The 25,253-nt window shown below is 49.1% G+C and overlaps 1 protein-coding gene across 2 annotated transcripts in view; it reads right to left on the reverse strand.

Moving 5' to 3' along the window:
- Positions 1–25,253, reverse strand: part of GALNT7 (polypeptide N-acetylgalactosaminyltransferase 7) — a 71,795-nt gene that overhangs the window by 3,633 nt on the left and 42,909 nt on the right. Inside the window, exons 3-11 of one of the 2 annotated variants that reach the window (XM_074588458.1) lie at positions 18,944–19,110; positions 13,556–13,686; positions 13,209–13,288; positions 11,154–11,336; positions 7,966–8,083; positions 6,022–6,144; positions 4,256–4,474; positions 1,673–1,771; positions 237–365 (exon numbers count right to left, since the gene is read on the reverse strand). In XM_074588458.1, the coding sequence (XP_074444559.1) occupies positions 237–365; positions 1,673–1,771; positions 4,256–4,474; positions 6,022–6,144; positions 7,966–8,083; positions 11,154–11,336; positions 13,209–13,288; positions 13,556–13,686; positions 18,944–19,110 (1,249 nt within the window). Of the gene's footprint in view, positions 1–236; positions 366–1,672; positions 1,772–4,255; positions 4,475–6,021; positions 6,145–7,965; positions 8,084–11,153; positions 11,337–11,492; positions 11,676–13,208; positions 13,289–13,555; positions 13,687–18,943; positions 19,111–25,253 lie in introns of both variants that reach the window. The other variant, XM_074588459.1, reaches the window with a different exon arrangement.

Here is a 25,253-nt window from a genome sequence, read left to right on the forward strand (position 1 = left end):
CCCAGGTAACGAGGACCGCTGGGAAAAGCATCCTTCCCTAGAGGAGCTGTTCCCGGCAGGCACGGATTTCCAGGAACGAGCCATTAGCAACTCGCCCTCCTCGGTTCAGCTAACCCTGTCGCAGGGCTTTATTTTCAGATGCACATAAAATTAATAATAATAATAAAAAAAAAGGTGCAAAAAACCGGCAGGATGCAAGCCGTCGTTTCTTTTCTGCTCTCCCTGGGGTGCCTTACCTTGAAGTACTGCCAGTCCTTGTACTCGGTCTGGCTGCAGTGGGTGATCATGACTTTGGACCCGTCCGGCCCTTTCGTCAGGCACTGGTCGTACTGCATGAGCTGGTTGGCTTCGTTGATTCGGAACAGCTGAAAAGGGGGAAAAAAAAAAAAAAAAAAGCACCTTTCTAACAGTTGACTCAAAACGACGAGTATTTGGGGAACGCTGCAAATACCAATGGAACGGCACCACTGAAAACGCTGCCTGGTGGCGTCACCCCCGTCCTGCGGGAGGGCTCTTTACTTACACGGCGTAACGCGCTGCCACCACCGCGGCACGAACTTCACGGAGATTTCGGAGGGTAAGAAACAGGATTTCGAAGGGTAAGAAACTCACCCAGCCAGACCCAAATGACACAAAATACAGGGATGCGGATGCGGGAGCCTGCTGGATGCGTTTGATAAAAGCCTTTGCCTGATTTGACGGCCACGGAATCCGCTCTCCCTGCAGGGCCGGCAGCACGTCCCTGCTCCTGGCCCCTCAGTTCATGCGGCGACAGTAAAACTCTGGCGTCTCACCCAAGGGGGAAATCAAACTACCGCATCCAGGCACAAAAAGATTATCCTGGCTACCTCTTATAATTGTCACAGGGTTTTTTTTTGGGGTAACCTGTACAGAAAAAGTAGTTTGGGGAAGTTTTTCATGAAATATCAAAATAAAAGGGAAATTTCCCAGGGCCAGGAAGAGCTGACCCCAAACGCAATTTTTAAAGGCATCATCCCGCAGGTGATTTCATGGCTGCCGTGACAAAACTTGCCCGGTTCAAGTCGTCCTCAGCGTAAATAAGGGCTTTAAATGCTGGGAAGTTTGCCAGCCGAAAAAAGGAGACGTAAAGAGAAAAGGGCGCGTTTCCGCGGCAGCGCGGGGAGGGTTGTGAAGACACGGGTCGAACACGACGGCCGCTCGGCCCGCAGCCATCTACTAGCCGTTATGGTCTGCCAATTAGTTTGTAAATGAAGCGGAGACAAATTTGTACTCGATCCCTTGTCCCCCGTGGTGGGAGATGAGCTCCTGCGGGAAGGTGTTTCGCACCTCCGTTAGAGCAAGTCCACTTCGGGAAGTACGGGCACCCAGGTGAGCGGGGGCTGTCGCTGAAGGACGAATTATGACGATAAATGACAAACGCTGACTCAGCAGCGGCTGTTCCAATGCCGTGACATGCTTGCTTTAAAACACAGTCCTTGCTTCCTCACATACCAATCTGCCTTCAATTTTGGACCATTCGTGTTTGAAATGGTATTTTCAGATCCCCGTGTCAGTGCGCTTATGGAAAACCCCCAACTCCCCTCTTTACGGCTGGCACCAAAGCGACTTTTCACAGGGGCTGGGCAGAAACCTGTCCCGTTGCCACCCACAGCAAGTGATTCTCCATTGGCCTGGCCCCCCGGCTCCTCACCTGGTTGCCCCCCATCCTGTGGCACGGGCCAAGCTCCACGAAGCCGCCGTTGGTGTGGCCCATGCTGTCGATGCAGTACGCGGTTTCGAAGCCTCTGATCTGGAAAAGACATTTTGAAACGTAACTTAGACTCAAGGGAAAAATAAGGAAAAAGGAGTTCAGGAAATTCCCACTTATCTTTCAAACCAGAAGCAGGCATCTGCCAGAGGGGTTACGAGACGGACCTGCGTATGGAAGGTAAATGCTGATGTTCTCCATTCTGGGAGACGGAGCTTCTACCTGCCCCTGTGAATGGGCGGGCTCTTACGTGAGTTAGAGCACACTGGTAAGGGCAGAGCTGCAAAGCTCAGCTCCAAATTAATGACACCGAAATGTAGGACTTCCGAGTATTTTAATTTACTCAATCTCCTACCAAAGCATGCTCAGGCTCACAGGTCGTCACAAATTAAGCAGGAGCTCAGATAAGTCGCTCTCATCCTCTGGATGAGGAAGGTGCTGCAGAGAAGTTGCGCCCAGCGGGGCACAGCCCACGGACCGGCTGCTCAACCCACCGTCTGCAGCCCCGATTACACGGGAAACGAGAGACAACTGATGAGGCGCACACGCAGGCCCAGGGATAAAGAGCAAAAGTCCTGTCAGGAAGCGTGCCTCAACTGCTGGCGATCCCACTCCCTTCTCGGAAGGGCCAGCAAGGGCATGGAGTGGTGGGATGAGGGGTCATGGCTTCAAACTGGAAGAGGGGAGGAGACTGAGATGAGATGTGAGGCAGAAATTCTTGGCTGTGAGGGCGGTGAGCCCCTGGCCCAGGGTGCCCAGAGAAGCTGTGGCTGCCCCATCCCTGGAGGGGTTCAAGGCCAGGTTGGACGGGGCTTGGAGCAACCTGGGCTGGTGGGAGGTGTCCCTGCCCAGGGCAGGGGGTGCCACTGGGGGGGCTTTGAGGTCCCTTCCCACCCAAACTGGTCTGTGATTCAATGACCACCTGACACAAATAACATTCTTTCCAGACTGATTTGGTTGGACTCGATGATCTGAAAGGTCCTTTCCAACCTAGGCAATTCTAGGATTCCATGATTCTATTTCCTTTGGCGGAGCCTCCTTCTTCCTCGTGATGGCAGAAGAACGTCTGGAGGTCTGAGCTTAGCCCTGACTTCCAGGGAGTGTTTGGGAAGCTGAACCCCACACTTTCCTTCCTGACACTTTGGAAACGCCATTAGTGGCCTGTTGCAAAGAGGTGGGGATAAACCGTCCCAGGTGTAGGATAACCATCAGCCAGCGAAAAGGAGCTGGAGAAACTTCAGAGACGTCTCTGAACTCCCAACTCTCCTGCTGCTGCCCCAGAGCCGCTCACTTTTACCAGGGATGGCTTCCCGCAAGCTGCCGTTATTATTTTATTCTCTTCAGACCCTTTCACCTGGGTGAACAGCGATGTGTAACCGCCCTGCCTAACCCCTCCCGTGGCTCCAAAAGGAGGTCTCGGGCTGATGGAGGAACCGACGCTTTGTGTGAGCTTTTGGGTAAGAAATAAAGGTGGCATCCTTCACCCGGTCCCTCAGATGCAAGACTATTCGTGCCCCTTCCACCATCCCCACGCTCTGCATCGCCAATTCCTCAGCAAGTTAAAAGTGACACTTCCTTGGCCATAGGGAACGGCAGAGACCTGGACTTATAAAGTGCTTATAAATCCAGACTTCACAAAGGCTCTTGTGAAGTGAGAAAAATGGGTCCATCACATCTTGGAAAGGAGGTTGTTAAATCTGGTGGGACACAGGGCTCCTCCTCTGCTGGCAAGGTAACTTTCTGATGCTGCTTCCACAATCTGCAAACGCAAAATGACCAGGAGAGACGGGGCAAGGCTGGAGCCAACTGAAAAGGGCAAAAAGAAGGAAATTTGACAGCGGGCAGGAGCCCTGCCCGAAGAGCTCCTCAAGGCGCGGGAGAACGTCAGAGCAGCGTTCAGCGAGGTGTCCCCCACCTGCCTGGTGACAACCACGGGAAAACGCTGAATTCATGACCATGTTCTTAATTTCGCGAAGTCACAGGCACTACCAGACATACAACTAACGCTGGAGATGGCTGGTATGGGATCCTACCTCCTTATTCCAGGCCGAGCAGGACTTTACCGAGGAGGGGACACTGCGGGCACATCCCAGGCAGCGGACGCGGGCAGGGTGCACCCCACCTGCCTTTCATCACCCATTCTCTAGGCCCTCGCCGAAAAACATTTTTCACCTATCAACCTTCGCCAATACTCCTACGCACACAGGACTGGCATTTTTTCTTTAAAAAACCCAAATAACTAAATTCCAACTATGGAGAAAAGAGCTTTAGACAGGGCTAGAGACAAAACAATCCTTCAAGGAGCTATGCAGCTAATTAAAAAAAATCACACCTCTTAGAGAATATAGAATTTTTTCCCTAGGGTTGTATCTCCGTGCTCTCTGGCTAGTATCACACACCTCCGCACAGCCGTAACCAAAGAGCCTGTCCTCAGCCCGATGTCAGCCAACAACCACTTCCTTCTGAATTCCCAGGTTTTTTTTAAAAAAGCTCCTAAAATAAATGCAGGTTACGTGCTGTACTTACCTCTCCCCAGTCCACATTTTTAGGTGGTAGCGGATAATATGAGGTTATATCGTACGCTATTTCTTCCATAAACCACTTAAAGCTTTTGCAGTTGTGATCTTCGCGGAATTTCTTCAGCTCGGATATGTCTCCGTAGGGCAGCGCTTTGGTCTCCGGCCGACTGGCGTAGAAATAATCCTTGTACTCATCCCACCACACCTCCACAACCCTGACGTAGTTCTGGGAGGAAGAAGGACAGAGGAGGAAGAGGCTGAGGCGCAACTGCGTGTTCATTCCAGAAATCGAAGGACTTCTCCTCAAAAAGTGACAGCGTAAAACTGTTATGTCATTGTTTGTCACCTTCAGCAGACTGCACAAGACACCTGTGTGCTATTTGCAAGTGACGGCTTAGGACTGAAGCCAGCAAAATAAACTGGCTTGCTTGAGGAGAGCACAAAGTCTTTTTTTTTCTAAGTTTAGAGGATATTTATTTGAAAATAAAGACTCTTCAATAAAACGCCGCGATCATTTGCTGTGCACCAGCACGGCAGTTCAGAGATGGTGTTCACCTTCTGCAGCTTTGGCAGAGAGAACGCTACGCGTTAGTTCACGCAGCATGGAAAAATTTAAGCTTTAAATGGGTCAGCTACAACACACCGAGGAGGCTTTGTCCTCCTGAGTGAAGCAGTTTATTGCTGCTGGGAGAAGGGGAAAATGGGAAGCTCGTCTGGCGAGCACGCTCTCCTCTCCGTGGCACCGGTACGTCTTCTAGACGCACACCTCGCTGTGCGCTTCTCCTGGCATTAATGGCCCAGCGTTAAACCACTCAATAGATCTGACTAAAGGCGCACGTTATTGTGAGTTTTACTTTAATCCCCATCCAGCATGAACTGAACAAAGCTATAGAAAAGCTCGGAGAGTGCCCGGGGAGGGAGAATTCCCACCTCATGCAGAGAAGGAACTTCGTATTTCAGACCGCTCAGCACGTTCTGCTGTATTCAGCAAGCAGAGGAGCAGATCCCCCAAGGTGTTTAGATACGCAGCAAATATTTTTGATCAGCTTATCAGAAGAGTGAAATGTCTGTTATCATTCCGGAGAAGGCAAACGAACCCCTTGCCCGCCCTGAGCAATGGAGCCATCACTTGCCATCCTGTCTCCCATCTCTCCGTCCCTGCTCCCAGCTATTCCCATTGCTCCTGCCCTCCCTTGTCCTGGCCCTAGTCCTTCTTTGATCAAAATGTGAACCAATTCACATTACTAAACAGAGGACTTCTTAAATTTTCTTTCGGGTGCCAGGTTAGTTTTCTACCATTAAGCTGGGCTGGGACGTTCCCTTTTCAACAGACCCAACTGCCAGCTTGGCTCAAGCCACACTCTGTAACCTCACTGGTGGCCATCGTCCCAGGTAACGTCTAGGAAGATGGCTCTGGGATGGGAATTTCCAAGGAATTGGGTCTTTGGGAACACGATTTACCAATGGCAAAACACTGCACAGGAAGAAGCTTAAAATAGGCAAGAGGAAGCCTTGGAGGAGCGTTGTCTCTCTGCCGGCTGGGAGGGAGGTGGAGCAAGAAGAGCAAGAAGGGTTCCAGGAATCTCTGCTCTTGATGACAGCGGGATTGGCACAAAGATTTCCCTCCCGCGGCGATGACCGTCTTAGCTTTAGGCAATAAACAGCTTTAGATGAAGTGCTCTCTCTGTTGCTATCGATAATTTAAATAGATTTATTGAAGACTGTTGTTATCTAAAATGAAAAAGCAGCTGCAAGGCCGCAGCAAAGCAGTACCTTTAACGTAGGCGACGACCCCACGTAGACGGGGGGCGGGTTCCCTTGCCAGCCCTGGAGCCGATAGATGTGTCCAACACGAGAACAGGGCACGAAGAGCAGCTTCCCCCCACACTGCCAGATCTACAAGTCAAAGCAAAGGCGGAGACAGTCATACACACGCACAGGCATTTAAGACAGACAAATAGCTAATAAATTATGGAAGAAATGTCAACTACTTTTTCTTACTATACCAACCGTGTGATACATTCAAATATTTTCATTTCAGATGCGAGCATAAACATAAGAAGTGTCTGAAATGACAGGCTGTATTGGGTACATCTTCAGCTCAGCCATGAAATTACTCAGCTAAATTACCTTTGAAAAAAGCTTTGAAAAAAGTTTGCCGTCTCATCCCATTGCTATTTTAAAACAACAGGAATGAATGAGTGCACACAATCTGGAACCGGGTAATTTTTATTATGACAGAATTAATAATATTTTGATGTTATTAAAGCAATTCACCTACCATCACTAGGGTGGGTTTTGGTTAGATGCCCATCACATCTATGTTTTTCTTAATAAGGACTCGTAAGAGATAAGGATGTCCTTGGTAACCCATTGTTCCAAGTACAAACAGCTTTTTCTTTAACTATAGTAACCAAGAATAAAAAATGGCTAAAACATACTACCATTCTGAAACTCCCTCCCTCCCACAGGTCCTTGGATAATCCATTTATGGGGAAAAGCAAACATACCTAAATCTGAATTTAGCTGCTCGTAGTTTTGCCAAGTTTGAAATGTAGCATCAAATCCAAACTCAAGCTAACTTTGGGGATGTTCCAAATTAGCCCAAATTCCAGATTAAAAATACAACTTAGTATCAGGAAAGGTGGCCGGAATAGTTTCCTTCCTTCATTGCATCCTCATATTAATTTCCTTAAGTTTTATCAAAAAACCCACTCAGCCATGCCAGGCTGTTACATTTGCTGACGAGGAGTCGGCGCGCAAGACTGAGGCATGTTATTTAGTTCTTCTGAAGCCTGGTGTGACCTGCTGAAGCCAACCTGGAGGTCTCCACGTCATCGGCGCTTCAGTTACAAAACCACCGTACGCAATTGCAACGACGGCTCGGCTCCGAGCACGGTGGGGAAGGATAAAGCTCCTGGGCGAGGAACGTCCTCAGTCACCACCTTTTGCGCCTGGATTCAGAGCGGACCGAGTGCCCTGGGAGCTTCCTCCGCATCCCTGCCAGCAGGAGCGCTCGGAACACGCTTCCAACAAAATCCGGATCGCTGCCGAGGACATGAGGTGTCTCCACTTGCGTTGGTTAACTGGGACAGATTCTGGCTGTCTGCCGCTCGTGTCGTTATTACAACTGGAGCTACAAGAAGCTGGTGATCATCATCTTACGCTTCCTGCTAATGGAAGGGCGTGCACCTGCCTAGCACTGAGAATAAAACCACCTGCGGTGGTTATGAATTATGCAGTTCGCGGTTCCATCACGAAGGCTTCTCTTGGAAAGGTGTTCTTGAAATTTTGAAAAGTGGATGAGATCATGTTTTCACCCAGAAAAATGGCAGGGAGGAGGAAACCAGATTCCTTTTTGTTGCATCGTTACCTACTTTTCAGGCATCTCTGCTCAAACCCGGCGCTGCTGCTGGAGTCGCTTGCAATAAGGACATTGTTCTACGCCGAGAGCGCTCTGTTCCCACCATCAGATGTGCCGGCCTGCTTCCAAATTAGACATGTGGAGGTGTGCGTGACCCCAAACCACTCACAAAAACGCAGGTCTCGGCACCAGGCACCTCCCGGATCCCCCTGCCCAGAGTCCCCAGGGAAACAGGGGGAAAACATCTCTGCCACAGCACCTGGGGGGCTGCAAACCCGCCCGAACCCCAGAGAGAAGCGCTTACAGAAAAGCAGCCCTACTAAACGGAACTGGCTTTCAATTTATGGCCTTACCTTGTAAGAAATTTCAAAGTTTTCGCCCCCCCAGATCTGAAGGCCGGGATCGTAGAGCCCCAGCTCGAAGAAGAAATCACGCTCAATGGCGAAGAGGCCGCCAGCCATCGCCGGGGACCTGCAAGAGGGAGACGGCGTCACTCCTTCTGCCACGGGGAGCAACAGCACGCGGGAAAGCGGGAATTAAGGAAGCAATTCACCAGTAACTTCATAATAAAGATTAGGTAAATGGCAATACACTGAAAAATCATGAAGCTTTGCCATCAGCTTTCAGCAATTTTCTGAAGCGATGTCTGTATCATTTCTAGTGAAGTCACGGATTTTATTATGGTTTTTTTTTAAAATTCACTAATTTTTTTTTAAATTCATTTAATAGCCATTCCGCATGTTTCTATTAAAATAGAAAAGGTAAGACTCATTGTGACAAAACATTTCTCACTTCAGAGTCGTTCAAGGTGCTGCGAGACCAGCTGAGGCGGTGGAACAGACTGGCTTTTACGTTCTGAGGAGCTGCCACATTGGAACTCACTGTCTATTAACCAAGGAATAGAGTTTTTCCGGCTAAATGACACCTTTCTGTCTCCTCCCTCTGGCTCTTTTCCTACCCCTACCCTACGAGACACTTTCCTTTATGCTCAGTGAAATTTTTAAGAGGGCCTGGATCAGGCTGCGCCAGGGTTTCCCTTTTGGTTTAGGTTTGTTTTATTTTTTAAAACGGCTTTGTAAATCCCTCCGCGTAGGCCAGGCCTCAATTAACCAGTTTTAACGTCTCAAAAAGACGCTGTGGTTTGGATCGGAGCGTTTTTGCAGAACGGCTCGGACCGAGATTCCCCGGTAGCTCCCTCCCGCTGACATCGAGAGCTGGATGTGCTGAGCCATTTCCAGCGCACGTACCGAGCGGTCCTCACCTGGTGATCAATAAACATATATATAAAAAAGCCCCAAATGGGTAAAAGCTGGAGTCCCCACCAAGTTGCCAATTTAAAAAAAAAAAAAAAAAGCTGGTAAGGAAAAAGTGAATTCTTTCTGACTTCAGATGCTGCGCAGCACTGAAGGGAGGAGGATCCGAGTCCGGATCGCTCCGGCGAGCCCGGTGAAACACAAGTGGAATATTCCTTCTTGAATGTTCCTTCAGGTATTCCTTCTTGAACGCAGTGAGAGATGGGGAAATTCTTCTAATTTCCGTTAGATTTTTACCTTTGTGATGCTCCTTTTAACAGTTATTGGGAGTTTCCCCAGAAAAATAAGGTGGTGGTTTTTTTTTTTTCTTTTAACTTTTTTTGTGTGATGTGTATTAAATTAAAATCCCTACACAAACTGCGACCTTAGAAAACACCTAGCCCAGAGTCCGGAATAGCCGGCTTCTCTCTCAGTTGTGATCTATTACAAAGCAAGTGGGAGAGACACGACAAAGGGGATTTTTCGGAGGCGCCGCGGCTACGGGCGCAGCCGCCCTCCCATCGCCCGGCGCCCAGTTACTGCTCAACGTCCCCTTGTCCCCGTCTCCCCCCGATGTCCCCGCAGCCCCCAGCCCACCCTCGGCACCACCGCCCCGGCCAGCGGGGGGGGCCTCGGCCACTGGAGCGTCACTCTTGGCCACCGAGGGGCTGTGGAGTGTGTTCAAGAACACTTTAAAACCCGCAAGAGCTCAGTGGTTTGTTTTAGAGGGCACGAGGAGGTGAGCGCGGTATTTCTGCAAGAAGGGTTCAGTCCTGGGGCAATTCTCACATTAGGAAAAGTTTTGTTTCTGTGCTTTAAGCCGCTGAAGTTTGTTTGTTTGTTTGTTTGTTTGTTTGTCTTCTTTTTAAACCCAGTGAGGGTTGCGGCAGATTTTTACTTGGTCTTACTTGCCCTGGCGTTGCCGCGAGAAAAGGCAGGCAGCCGGGACAGGAACCGAGCGGGGAATGTCTCTTTTTAGAAGCGGGGCTGTAACTCTGAAAGCATTATTAAAAATAAAGTCATCTTTTAAACCATTCTGTGAACATGTGTTCCGTGTTTCTGGGAACGGTTTAAAGGATTTTAAGACCTGTTTGGCTGGTAAACACAGAACGCAACAGCGATGCTTGAAATAGTTTATCCCCCTCTAAGCGAGTATTAAAGTTCCAACGTGGACAGCCCTGTCAGAAAATGCTGTTATTTATACTGTACACAAAACAGATCAAAGCTTCAGAACTTCCTTGCATGTGTTGCCATTTTAGCAGAGAAGGGCTGGGGCGAGGACAGGGAATTACCGACAGCGGCTCTTACAATGTTTGAATCGCACACCCGAGCAGTAGAAGACATTAGATGCTGAAGATGTGAGGATTGCTTTCAAATGCAGTAACGCGATCAGTTAAGTGTGAAGGGGAAAGTAATAAAAAACAGCAGAACCACAGTCTCCCGGCCTTGAAACGCCATCCAGAAACCCTCCCTCCCGCGCGGGGTCTCCAGCCAGCTTCTCCTCGCTGGGGAGAAAACATCCCCCCCGCCCCGACGCGAAAGAAAAAGGTGGGACTTGTGTGAAAGTTACTGGAGTTACAGCGCAGTGGTGGGGGTTCCTTTTTTCCCAGAAAATAAGGTGGGTTTTTTTTTTCTTTTTATTTTTTTATGCGATGTGTATTAAATTCAAATCCCTACGCATACTGCGACCTTAGAAAATACCTAGCCCTGACTCTTAAATCGTCTGCTTCTCCCTCAGATGCGGTCTATTATGAAGCAAGTGGGAGAGAGACGACAAAGGGGTATTTTTGTGACGCCCATGCGTCACCCAGGAGCTGTATGCATGCACCAAGCCACGGCCGCAGGCTACAGGTTTTACGCGTTACCGGCTGTTATAAATACTCGCAGCATGCTCGTTATCTCGACTCAAACGGTTAAATAAGCACTGTTGTTTCCAACGCTACTTTTAAAGAAGTATCAGAGCTAAACAGAATTTTCCGTGGGAACCAAGGCATGGAGTGTTTTATTTTGCCGGACAAAATCGCCCTCCTGCGCACCCCTCTAAGCGCCCAAGAGCAGGAGCGGAGAGAAAGCACAAGGCGGCCAAGGTGGTGTGAGCACGGAGGCAGCGCTGGCAAAGGGTGGGATTAAACGAAGCAGCTGGCGCGGTTAGAAATAGGGAGGGTTTTCAGGCGAGGAGCACATGCAAGCTTTAGTGGCTCAACATGGCCCCCGGCAGAGAAGAAAGGGGTAAGTGACTTAGTGATTACCGATAGGGTTCAGTTTTTGTCTTTCTGCTTTGCTTCTCTCGCTTGGTCAGGGGAACCCTCTTCCATAGCATGCTCCAATCCCACGCTCCTCTAGCAAACCCGTCTTCGTCACCACCCCCTTGCGGCACAATCTTAAAAGTGTGTCCCTCTATGACATCTATGAGCGGGACGGTGCATGTGGTTCTGCCGGGCGGCACGGTGGCAGCGAGGACGCGGTTACGGGCAAGGACCCGGCGGCACGCGGGCACCGGCCGCAGGGAAAAGAGGCGGGGAGGGAAAAACGAGAGGGTTTAGACAATTATTCGTTACGGTTCACAGTAGGTAAACAGCTCTCTTTACCGATAAGGCTCAGTTTTATGGTTTCGTTTGGACTTTTCCTTGTGGCTTAACGGAATGCGTTTCCACAGCAAACTCCAGTCCCAGGCCCCTCTGGCAAAACCATCTTCATCCCCACCTTGTTGTGGCTCAATGGAATAATCATTCCCATCTATGTAATCTATTAGAGGTACAGTACATGTAGTTCTGAAACATTTATAGAAGGGAAAGAAAGAGCAAAATACAATTTCAGAAGAGTAATCTGTCTAATCTGAAATTTACACCATCAATCATTCACCTTACAGAGCAGTGTATGTGAGAAGTCACTTGTAAACATGTTATTAAAGAATGAAGCCTCATTAGAAGAGGAAAGAGACGGTCCTGCCTTTATGTTGTTTTAAGAGGTTCTGAAAGCAGAAAAGTTAGGACTGAAATGCTAATGTATCAATTCATTTCTCAACAGTTGTTCCTTTACGTGCACTTCTTGACATCGGCCTGCTAATAACGCGCTGCCGGAGGCAACAGAGGAGCCTGTAGAGGGCCGGGGTTCCCCAGTATTATTATTTCCCCTAATTTCTGCTCATATCAGATCTCATCTGTCAACAAGTAAGACAAACTCCAAGCTTTTACTGGTGTAAACGTGGATTTTCACTATTCTGCCCTATTCAGCTGCCCAAGTCCAACCTCTCCGGACACAAAACGCTGCTGGTGCTCTCCTGGCAGTGGGCGTCAGCAGAATTATTCCTGTTTGATTTGCAATATGCTCCCCGTTGTGATCTATCACATACAATATTCACCAAGGAAAAGACATTATCTCGTTATTCTCCCCAAATTTTCCAAATGGGCTTCCCGGTGACCAAACTTGGAGCGTTTCCATCTTTTTTAAGTCAAGTCCTATGAGAGGGAGGAATGTGGGTGGGGGGCAAAGAAACGCTAATGCTGTGCTGGTTTTCGGGACTGCGGGGGCAGCAGGGACAAATACAGTCTTTAAGCTGAGTTACAGCCTTTAAAACACACAGGAAAAAAAAAAAACCCTCTTGAGGAAAGTCCCGGTAGTACGTCAGGTTAGCAAATAGTTTTTAGGATTAAGCAGTTGTTCTGTGGGATTAAAGAGTTCAAACCAGCACATGGTTTCCCCAACACCCCCCCTCCCCAGCTCGGAGCACGGGGCTCAGCAGCCCTTAGAGCCAGGGGGGCACCGTGGCCCCCGGGGCTCCCCCTCTGCCCGTCCCCCACCCCAGCACCTCCAGCACGGCCCCAGGGACACCCTGTGGCAAGGCCAAAGACAAAACTGCCGAGACCCCAGGGGCTTTAACTCTCTCTTAAACCAAAACACTTCCTGCTACTTTTCCTCTCCCCAAAAATCACCGTTTGGTTCAGCTATTTGCTTTAATCAGGCTCCGTATTCAGCTAGATGTGAACATTTTTACAACAGCCCCTCAGATTGTGGCTAAAGACAAGAGTTGCCTTATATTCAACCTACACCAAGCAAAATATTCAGCACGCCTATTGAAATAAACTGTCCTAGATTTATTCACCCCACCTTCCTCCTTCCTCCTTACATTGCTTTTACACTGGGAGATGATAAAATCATCATACAGCAAATATTGATATAGTTTGATATAGCTATATATCGACAGAGATATAAAACATATTGCCTATAACTTGAAAAGTGAAGAATGTTACTGAGACTTTTTCTTCCTAAGAGGCCAGACACTGGAAATAACGGGAGAACATTACCTGTCCTTAGATATAGGAGCTATAAGTGGCGCATACCAATTAATTCCCACCTCACAATGGGCATCGAGGTAAACCAAAACCTTCAAAAGGAAAAAAAACCTAAGTCATTTATATTTCTGTATACGAGATCACAATGATTTAATTAAGCTTATTTACATTGAAATATGTTCATATTATAAAGAAAAAAAAATGAAGCTTCAATGAGTAAAATTAATCTCTTCTTAAAACAGTATCAATAATACAATACCACATTTCTACACGTCGATTTGAACATAGAACCACCACCACCTCTTCCCCCAAAAAAGGAAAAAAAGAAGAGAGAGACTTGTGTGTGAACTGGCTCCTACCTGCCCAAGTTTCGCCTTCTGGGCTCCGATGCTCCTCGCTTGGATTAAACCTTCCCTCCTCTCGTTTCGAAACACCTTCACAAGGCCGTTCCACTGCTTAATGTACTCATCCAGCCTCTCCTTTAAGTGTGCTGTCAAAGAGAAAAAATGATGTTGGGTGAGGTTTGATAACAAACAGTTTCATGCTCTTAACACAACCCAAATCCAACTCTACTTCCAACTCCACATGGAAGAGCACCTTTATCTCAGCTGCTGGCAGCCCCCTCCCAACCACTGACGGAGAGATGAAGACTGGGAGCTCTCTGACTCCATGGCTCATCTGAAGAGACGCAGAGGACGTGGTCGGCCACTCCATGGGTGGACAATTCCCCCTCACTTCAGTAGACCGGAGCGGCTTTTCAGGCCTTCGCCTGGATTCCAACCAGGCGGAGAAGCTTCTACCCTTCAACACGTGGTCTTTCCCCATCGGGCAATGGCGCCCGGACAGCTGAAGGCATGACTTTGCAGTTAAACATTTCTCTTCACTCTCTTTCTGCCCCACATTTTTGTGTGTCAGTCAATCAAACCTGGAAACCCACGACAGAAACCCACCACACTCAAATTATTGCCCTCCTTCATGCAGACCTGTCCCCGCCTGGGGTTGGGGTGCTCTTATGCTGATCTTCTGACGAAATTAATAAGAGTAACTGGAGGGGCAGAACAGCAGCAGAACGAGCTGTGGCGCATCGCGCTGCTGAGCACGTTACGGACCCCATGGTGAACAGGGACTTGGTCAGCAAAGGGACCAGTGACCGCCTAAGAATCACGATGGGCTACGCTTCCGTGGTTACAGATTTCTATCCGCACACGGCTCTGCTAAACTGATCTGGAAACCCCACTCCTAGCACACAGGCTGAAAGAAGGAGCCCAGTGTTGGGTGGTACCTGTGCCCAGATGCTGCTGCTGAGGACGCACGGGGCAGAAGGCTGCTCAAGGCTCTGCTCCTTGAGAATAAAATAAACCTGGTTTTGCACTGAAAGGCCCAGAAGGATTGCAGACAGCCTCAGTTTCCCTCCGTTGGGAACCAAAGAAACAGGGTGGGATGCGTGGCAGGGGAAGGAGAAGGATGTCCTCGCTCAGGGAAGGAGAAGGGTGTCCCTGCTCGAGGAAGAATGACGTCCCACTCAGCACCACCAAGCCATGGGGCTGCCCCAGCAGCGACCGTTTCCGCACCCCGAATGAAAATAATTCAAGTCTGGAGCATGCTGCAATTTAACGTTTCAGTCTGGCTTACATTCTTGCCAACAATATTAAAAAAAAAAAATAAAAAATCTAGTTTAAGCAAAAGCTACCTATAAATAATTGAAATGGAAATGATGTTTTTTGGAAACAGAGTTTTCAAACATGAAAACTCAGCAATTCTCCCAAAGAATACTCTTCTGAAACCACCATCTTTTAATACTCTTATTATCCCTCCTCTACCTTTATAACAGACTAAGTTTTCTCAACTAAAAGTTTTATGTATCCCCTTCTCCTTTCCCACAGGCATTTACAATTTTCTTTTGTAAATCCTTGTGCATTAGGAACACCTCAAGGATAAATAAATACGGAACTAGAGAAAGAGCAATTTTATCACACGTGCTGCATAGAACAACGTGTCACGTAAGATATACAGAATACACGATAGGATAGCTGTGATATAAATTTTTGTAGGATAAATTCATCAGAGTAATGAGGTCATACTGAAGTGGAACTAAGAGAATCTTCATACCACACCATTATTTATTCCGCAAATTCCAAGAACATGTTACAGAAGGGCTGTCAGGAATGTTTTAAGGATTTAAACCCTGAAGCTGTTATTTCCAGCTCTCCTGCCCGCGAAGCCAAACGTTTTAGTTCCCAAACGCTCAGCCACGCCGGGCTCGCGGGGAGCTGTGAAACCCCGTGGCACCGAGGGTGTGAAGCTCTTCTGCAGCGCGAGTCTCGGGGCCTTGCAGCCCGTTCCCTGAAAGCGTGCCAGGGGCAGCGGCAAGCGCTGTTCCCACAGGGAAACTGCCCTTGCCCTCCTCCCCATGCTACAAAGACCGCATGACAGGAGTGTGTATAAAATCCTGATACTTTTACAGTTAGAGACACTGTTTGGCCAGCATTTTGTTCACCTAGAGCGTGTATTTACGACAGCTGTCAGCAGCCTTGCGGCATTCTGGTCTTTGTTTTAAAAAAAAAAAAAAAAAAGTGTATTTCACCCTTCAAAATATTATAACCACCAGTCTGTTCTTTCCTCATCCAGGTTCTTCTCCCACGTCTCAGTGCATGGTCAACGCACGAATTGACGGGTTTTAAAAACATGTCCTTTCTCCCAAAGCCCTGAGGCACTGCAGAGTACGAGGAGGGAGGAGCAGCAGGAAAGCAGTTTTTCCCCTCGGCTCGTGGATGTTGGTTTGGGAACTAGAGAACGGGTGTCAGAAGCCCTAGAGCAGCTCTGTGCCTCCAGGAACGCGGGTGCAGCTGAGTGCCGGCAGGGATTAACGCCTCCCCTCTGGTTATCTGATGGGTTGCTGCATCGGTGGGAAACATAGATAGCGATAAAGAAAAAAATCAGTAAATGCAAAAGCCTTTGCAGGTTGGTGGGACACCGGGATCTCCCTCGCAGTCGCTCCCTGCAGGTACACGGGCTACAAAGGGAGCTGCACCCCACCAGATCCTGACCTCTGCGCTTCGACCGAAATAAAGCTGGTACCTAAACAGTCGTCACTGAGGACCTACACACACAACTGCAACCGCAGGGAGCTTCAGAAAATCCAGTGCTACGAATTCTCACGGCCCTTCCAGAACGGCCGTATCCTCCCCACAGCCAGCGCTCACAGCAAAATAAACCGTTTCCATCAAGAAACGCCAGAAAAACTGGGGGGAAAAAAACCCCGCGCAGCAAAAAGACCGCTCCCAACTGACTCTATACAAAGAATTCTAATGAAAATTACATTTCCCAAGCCCTGCAACCGTCACACGGCTGGTAAGCCTAAGGCCAGCCACGCCGTGAGCAAGCGCCCGCCAGCCCAGCATCTCCGTCCCTCCGCGCTGGTCAGACACTCATTAAGGGCTGGAAAAGCAGATAGGGGGTGTGCAGACTGAGATCAGGTGGGGAGGAGAAAACCCTGTGTTTGTGACCCCAGCACGGCCAATTTTCCGGCTGGAAAAGCCAAGATCCACCCCAAGAGCAGCTCTGCGATGGTTCGGAGCACTTGTGGTGCACCACCCTCCTCCCTCCTGCTCCTCTCCGGGAGAAGGGGTGGAGCACGAGTCTGCCCTCTCGGCCATTCTTCATTCGAATTACTGAAATTAAGTTAATTATGTTTACCCAGTAATAGCCCAAAGCAGTCTGAAGAATTATTGCAGCGCAACAGTGCAGTTGTGGCAAGGTGTTCAGAGCCGTCCCAGTCCGGGCTTGTTCTCCAGCCGCTCACACGTGAGAAAATTGCACCTTTTGCTCAATCCTCTGATTCAAGAAAGTTACTTGGGAAAATGAAGCGTGGGAAGTAGAGGGACGAGGGTCTGCTGGGTGGTAGGTCCAGGCTAGCTCTATCTGTTCACTATTCACACACAAGCAGAGAGCGTAAGTAAGGTTCTGTATTTGGGAACAAATTTCTTGAAAAATACTGCCTCTATTTAACAATCGTCACGTATTGGACAACTGCAGTGCGAGTTGTTCTGCCAGACAAATTCATTCCACAAATGACATACGCATAGCGCAGAGTCAGCTACAGCTTACGTGAAACCCAAGTACTGAGTCCAGCCACGAGTGAAAACAAAATCGGGTGGTTTTTGCAGCGAGCATCAGCGTCACAGCTATTTTCTGCTGCTAACTCGGCCCTTGAGCAGCTCTAAGGAAAGCTGGGATCCCGGCTGGAAAGGAGAAACACAGCACATGTCTGCTGCCTGAATTATTAAAATTATATCCCTTAGGAGAGGAGATATTTTTGTTTTATAGCGTGTGTGTGTCTCTAAGCCAAATTCTCCAAAGCTGTAAAGGGATACAGGGGACTATAACGTAGTGTTCAGTGTCTTTATTAGGCTCAGCCAGATGGAGTCACATTTACTACACAGGTAACTTTTCCTCCCCTGTAAAAACAAACAGAAAACGATACCTACCTAACTACAGGTATGCTGGAAAATTTAACGTACAATAATTATTTTTAATAGTGATTTATCCTCAAAAAAGGCAACCCTGACTACGTGATGAGTTGGGCTTGAAGTTCATAGCGGGTAATCCCGCAGAAAACAGCTTCTCCCGTGCGGCTGGAAGTGGGAGAAGCCCAGATCGCTGGGTGGAGCGGGGAGTTTCAGAGCTTTCCGTGCCGCTGCCCAACCCGGCCACGCTCAAACCAGAGTCGGGGCTGGAGGGGCTGCGTCCCGTGGCCAGCCCAAACGCGCCCCGGCTCCCCAGAGCCATCGGCCTGGCTGTCGAGAAGAGAGAGGCTGTCGTCCTGCACACCCAAAGCTCCGGGCTGCAGTAAAACCTTGCAGAACCTGCAGTTTTGGTGCACCGTTTTGAAATTTGTTTAAAGCTTAAAACCAGACCGATTTCCTCTACATAAATCATCCGCTATCTCTCGCAAAGCGCTTTCAGTCCTTCTCTGTATTCAGCCTCCAGCTGCAGGAACGCTGAAGATACCGCCACCAAAGGAAAAAAGTCAGCGTGTGTTTAGATTTAGAAGAATCACACATAGGCACATACACCACGACCATAAACCGAGACCACAAACGTATATTGCAAAGGAAGAGAAAAATCTCCGGACTTCTGAAGATGTTGATAGGCAGGACTCAAAGAAAGGCAGAAATTAAAATGCGCTTAAGTTCCAAAAAGCCCCTCCCCGCAATAAGAAACAATAACCCCATCAACGTGATGTTCAATATAAAAAAAGGATGTTAATAATTAAAAAGACAGTGAAAATGAATCAGAATAATTCTCTAGCCTTAGATACATATTTATCATAGTATTAAAAAAAAAAATAAAATAATTTGGATTCCAATATGGAATAAAGAAAGAAATTATTCCTAACGGGCTTAACTCAAACTCCTTCAGTACTCTTAAAACTACTTTTTCTCACAAGGGCTGAGAGGCAGTGCTGATCCCAGCTTTCTACTGTATAAAACTCCGCAGCTGTGGAAGAGCGCTCACCCCAAACCCCGTCTGTCACACAGCTGAATACACACCAGCGCCTGCACCTCCGTGAAACCATCGGAAAAGAGCTTTCCCTTCCCTGAAAACTGCAAGGGCTGCGAAGAAGCGATTTACTTTTCTTGCCGAGTCAACGCAATCTGTGGCAGGTAATAAATCAAGAGAGAACTACTTCTAAAACAAATGAAGTTTCCTTTTCTACGAGTAGCCTGTTAATATTGCAAATATACCTTTGTTGCTAAAATCGTCAATGAGGACAATTTCTGCCAAGTATTTCCTTGGTGTTCTCTTAATGACACTGTGGACTGTCCTCATGAGCGTGGACCATCCTTCATTATGGAAGACAATGACAACGCTGGAGGTGAGCAGGTTTTCATCATAATGCCAGTATTTGCATCTGTAAAAAGATTGGATTTTTATTAGTTTTCACGTCATGATTTACAGAGCCGCTTAATGACATCTTCGTGCAAATGAAATCTTCACCGATGGCTCTCCTTCGACTAAAGAGAAACAGGGTATTAAAGGTGACATAGTTGAGGTGCATCACAGAGGTACAAGGCCCAAAGAGCCGCTCGCTTCCAGCCAGCGAGCCCGCTTCCTCCTGAGAGAGGAGATGTCCCTGGTGAACAATGACTGACAACTCTACAGCTCCATGCTTCCTGCTGGGTAGGTGGATGGCATTCCAGGGACACCAACCAGAGACGTCCCCACCACCACCAGCACCACCTCCACCACTACCATGAACAGCATCACCTCCACCACTACTACCACCACCTCCATCACTACCACCACCACCTCCACCAGCACAACCTCCACCACCAACAGCACCACCTCCACCACTACCACCGCCAACAACAGCAGCAGCACCACCACCGCCTCCACCACTACCACCACCAACAGTGCCACCTCCACCTCCACCACTACCTCCACCACCTCCACCAGCACGCTGCTTGTGCCGCCAGTAGAGAACAGCAGAAGAAGAGCCCCAAACTGTGGCTGCCAAGGTGGGGGTCTTCTTCCAACCGTCAGAGCCCAGGATTCAGGACGGGCTGGCCATTGGGCTCACCTACTGCATAACACACCCTAAGACTGCTGGGTTTTTTTCTAAGCCTCTATAAATCAGATTTACGCAGCAGAAGGACTGTCTGTGAGGTGCTTCTGTTGGCTTTACACAGTCCATGTGCAGAATCTGCATAATTAGCAAAGTTACAAACACTGTTGTGGCAAGGCAATCAAAAGCCATTAAGTTCTGCCCTTTGACAATAAAATTGATCTAAACATAGTAAGTGAACTTGCTGGAAGTGGAGCAGCAGCGTGTGGAATGCTCCTGTCAGCTGTTCTGCCTAAAACTATCTCCATTTGCAAAGGCTGTCAGAAAAGCATAGATGCTCGTGGGAAAAATGTCATCCCCCGGCAGACGAGACGTGATCTGTACCCTTCATCGTTCACGGCTAAACTTCCAGGTATAACAAATGGAGCTAAAAAATTAAAAAAACACTAAACCCACCCAGGGCTCCAGCTTAGCACACCACGAAAAGCACTTCTGCGTCCATGTAAAACGTTTTGTGTTTCGGTTTCACCGTGGCCCTGGACCCAGGTTCTTTTTCCCTGAGGTATTACAGATGACTTAGGAACAAGAAATAGGAGTAATTCAGTCCGCGCTTTCCAATATCTACTCATCACACTTATCAACGATGCATTTCATCTGCAATTGTAACGTCCGTTCCCCCAGCTGCATCCCTACAGGAGAGCGTTCCTGGTTTCCCTCATTCCAACCAGCCCAGGTATCTCCTTGCCTGGGAGCTTCCCCCCGACCGCCTCTTCCAACTACAACACCACAGGTCCCACCACCAGACCCAGAGACACGGCACGTTTGATTTCAGTGGGCGAACAACTTCCTTTCCTCATCTTTCAGCACGTCAGGTCTCCACTGGAGAGAACCTGACTTTTCAAAGACAGCTGTTGTGTATTAAGAATTTACTCCTGACAAACAGGAACTTTTAAACTTGGGGATGCACAAACTTCCATAGTTACGTTTCTCTATATACAATAAAAAGCTTGAATGCACAGAAACATTCCTGTGTTTGAAAAGAAATTACCTTAATCACCAGCAATCGCCACCGCTTCTGAAACCAAACTCTGTTAAATGTGAAAGAACTCGCGTAACAGACCTACAGGTAATTTAAAGAGCATTTCTTTGGCGAAGGAGGACGTATTTCACTTATTGTCAAGGAAGAGCATCAATATTTATTTTCAACTGACTAGAAAAAAAAGAAATTGGTACAAACATACTATTCATTTTGGTCCTGTGGGAAAAGAAAATTACAGCATCCAAGGGGTCTATAACTTAAGACTGATCTAACATGGCATTTTCCCTCTTGGTCGGGCATGGGGAAAGCGACCCCTGAAACAGCACCATCGCTACAAGTATGGTTTACTGCCTAAAATCCTCCGCTCCATTGTTTTTATGCCTGGAGTACCCACAGCTAATCGTATTTGTAAGCTAGCACTAGAGAGGCATCAGATGGACGCCACCTTCCTGCCCCAGCTCCGGCTCCAAAGGCTCCAGGTGACCACAGCTTGCCCCGCTGCACCCGCAGCACGCGCGCTTCAGATACCCACCAGTTATTTGGAGATTTGCAGAGCCACAACGGATGCACGACCTGGGTGTGCTGAGTCGGATGGGTACAGAAAGATTTTTCCATTGCATCTTTAATAATGGATTAACAACAGAACATATGTTCACCTGGATTAATTTTGGTGGTACAGTTCTGTTAGAATGGAGGACAACGGGGTGTTACACACTGAAACTGGGCATGCCAGCTGAGCACCATTCCACAGCTCCCGGCCAAGGCAGTGGCCATTAATGGGACTTGGACCTGTTGGAGCGGGGCCAGAGGAGGCCCCGGAGATGCCGGGAGGGCTGGAGCCCCTCTGCTGTGGGGACAGGCTGAGAGAGCTGGGGGGGCTCAGCCTGGAGAAGAGAAGGCTCCGGGGAGACCTTCCAGCCCCTTCCAGTCCCTCAAGGGGCTCCAGGAAAGCTGGGGAGGGACTCTGGAGCAGGGAGGGGAGCCGTGGGACGAGGGGGAAGGGTTTTCCACTGACAGAGGGGAGACTGAGATGAGATGTGAGGCAGAAATTCTTGGCTGTGAGGGCGGTGAGCCCCTGGCCCAGGGTGCCCAGAGAAGCTGTGGCTGCCCCATCCCTGGAGGGGTTTGAGGCCAGGTTGGCCGGGGCTTGGAGCAACCTGGGCTGGTGGGAGGTGTCCCTGCCCAGGGCAGGGGGTGGCACTGGGGGGGCTTTGAGGTCCCTTCCCACCCAAAGCGGTCTGTGATTCTATGACTTTTCCCCTGGAAGGAGGGGGCAGCACCCGACATGGGCTGCACCGTGCCACTGACCCCCACCTTCCAGGAGGAAGCGTTTTTGCTCTCCAGTTAAAAAGAAAGAGAGCCGCAACATTTCAAACTGCCTTCACCAACAGAAACAAAGCAAATGCCGCAAAAAAAACCCCAAATCTTTTGCTTGTTTTTTCCTCCCACTTTCTGTACTGTCGGTAAGTCATATTTAGGAACAAAGCGGTGAAAAGCATAAGAATGAAAGACAGTAAGTAACTTAATATAATTTTAAAAAGCCAAACCTATTACAAAAGCCTGAATTGAACAACACATCTGTGAGCAATTTATAAGCATTTTTTGATCTGTATTTAATACATTTTTAAAACATAAAACCAGAGGTCTAGACAGGCTTTTTGCTACATATCCAACTTAATCTCCTCCAATCTGTCAGCACGTTTTACTTTTTAAACTTGAAAAATCATGTGTCGCTAAATGTGCCATTTGCAAGCCGTAAAAGCACTACGTTTATACCTCTAGTAAGATCATACTTTCAGGTTTTTTCCAGCGGCTTTATTGCAGTTATTGGAGAGTCGGCAGCTGAGTCACCCAGCCCAGGAGCTCCCGCAGACTGCAGGAACTCCCTCGGCTCGCAGGGAGAATCGGAAGGTTGACGATACGTGCAATTAATGCGTATTTTCATCTCTGGGGCAATTTTCCCGAGAAATTCAAACATCACTCAGTTATTCGTGCAGCAAAAATCAAGACACTTCACATCCAGCGGGAATGAAGAGCCCTTCTCTGGCGGAGCAGCACTGACATCCAGTGGCTGGCAAACCGAACATCACGCCGCCACACGTATTTTCCTCGGGGTTGAAGCTGAATTTTACAGTACTAGCTTCCCAGTAAATTTTAGGCACCAGAAAGGGAAAAAGCCTGAAATTCCAGACTCATGCTTCGGTTTTGAAAGATAGGGTGACGTAGATACGTGTGTCCACGCGGAAGCAATGGAAAGCTGGCCAGGGGCACAGTCAGAGCGCCAGAGGGGCTGTGACAAAGGGGATTTCAATACGTTTCGACCTCTGGCTTCATCCCCCGGGGTGCTCCGTCCTGCCCACGCTCGGCACAGGCTGTGCAACATACTGGGAAGCAAACCGGCAAACAAACTCACTCAAAACCATGAATTTGAATTCCTGCTGGCAGAGCCGGGAGGCCAGCACGCTGCAGCAGGCGTGCAGGAGGGAGAGGGCAGCATCCTTCGGCCAGCCCGGCTTCCCACCACCTGTCCCGACCCCCACGAAGAGCTGCCCCCCTTTGCTGCCCTTCCTCGGGGAGCTCCGGGCTGCAAGGAAGGGCCTGCGGAGCAGCCCCTGAGCAAAATCTGCCTCTTCCCAACTCAGCACCGGTATCACCGCGGAAAAACACGGGCTGATTCATCACTGGAGCGAGAGGAAACCGTTCCAAAGATACAGCGGTGATCTCATGGAGAAAGGGATTGAGTAACATTGCTTCTGACGATTAGCCGACATGCTTAAGATGTGAGTTAGTCCTACGCCCTCTCCACCCGGGGAGGGACCCTGCCATGCCATCCTCCCTGTCCCCCCACCATGCAGATGTGCCCCCCCCAGCAGGAGAGGAGCCCTTCTACGGGGGACCTCGGAATCACAGAATCATAGAATCGTTTTGGTTGGAAAAGACCTTTAAGATCATCAAGTCCAACCGTAAACATAACACTGCCCAAACCCCCACTACCCCGTGTCCCTCAGCACCACGTCTGCCCGGCTTTGAAATCTCTCCAGGGATGGTGACTCCACCACTGCCCTGTGCAGCCTCTTCCAATGCTTGACAGCCCTTTCCGGGAAGAAATTGTTCCCAATATCCATCCTAAACCTCCCCTGGCTCAACTTGGGGCCATTTCCCCTTGTCCCCTGGCCTGACCCCCCCTGGCTACCCCCTCCTTTCAGGGAGCTGTAGAGAGCGAGAAGGTCTCCCCTCAGCCTCCTCTTCTCCAGGCTGAACCCCCCCAGCTCCCTCAGCCGCTCCTCACCAGACTTGTGCTCCAGACCCCTCACCAGCTCCGTTGCCCTTCTCTGGACACGCTCCAGCCCCTCAGTGTCTGTCTTGTGGTGAGGGGCCCAAAACTGGGCACAGCCCTCGAGGTGGGGCCTCACCAGTGCCCAGTCCAGGGGTCGGTCACTGCCCCAGTCCTGCTGGCCACACTGTTCCTGACACAGGCCAGGGCAAGAGCGCTCCTTGGCTTGGGGATGCTTCTGCTCTTACAGCTTTGTTCCTATTAATCGTCTTGCTTTTGCCACAGACCCCCAGCCCCACAGGAGTGATGGTGGGTGTGTGGTCCAGGGACGGGATGGCCCTACAGCCTCCCCGTTAGCAGCCACAGCATTGCAGACCCAGCCTCAGATCTCCTCAGGCTACGAAATGCCCAGGCTAGAGACTGCTGCTGCTGGAGAAGTGCTCCAGCCATCAAGCAGAAATGCAAGAAGTGACCAAGCAGAGCACCGCGACTGTAATTTAAGGGCGAGCCCCAATCAGACAGACACTGAGAGGGCAATCTGAGATCCTGAGCCAGCAGAAGGGCTTCTCATGTCATCCTGAATTCCAGTTTCCTTGGCATACCAGCACCAAAGCTCCAGGGAAAAGTAAGAGGTATTGTGGCTGCAACTAAGTCTCCTTCCTGAGACCATCTTCCCCAGGTCAACCATCACCTAACCCGCACCGGCGCTTACCGAAGGCACACGGTCCCCTCACTGGACTTGTGTGCTCAGACCCAATTTATCCAGGACGTCAGGCAGCTGCTGTCCCACCCCTGCTCCGGAGGAGCTGGAGTCGGCTGGTTCAAGCCGAGAGCCCTAAATCAGTACAAAGCTAAAGGTCTCGATTCAGCATTTATCCTGAAATTGTAATTGACATTAAAAAATGGAATCTTTCTTCTCCATTAACATAAAACTGTTTGCATTTTAAAATTGTATTTCAAGTTTTATGAGATCCCTAGTGATATCAATTATCACCTACTGATAATTGCTTTACGGTGCATGCCTTTTTCTCACTCTTTGAGGGGCTCTAGCACTAGCAGAGCCCAAAAATAAGTCAGGAGCTCTGTTTTCATTTGCAGCTCCCTTTTCTAGCAAGCCCTGTGCTTATCTCCTAAGGACACAGTCGTTCAGCACACAGCACGCTGTTTACGTAGCTT

Source organism: Larus michahellis, chromosome 5, assembly GCF_964199755.1.
Source record: "Larus michahellis chromosome 5, bLarMic1.1, whole genome shotgun sequence".
NCBI classification, from domain to species: Eukaryota; Metazoa; Chordata; class Aves; order Charadriiformes; family Laridae; genus Larus; species Larus michahellis.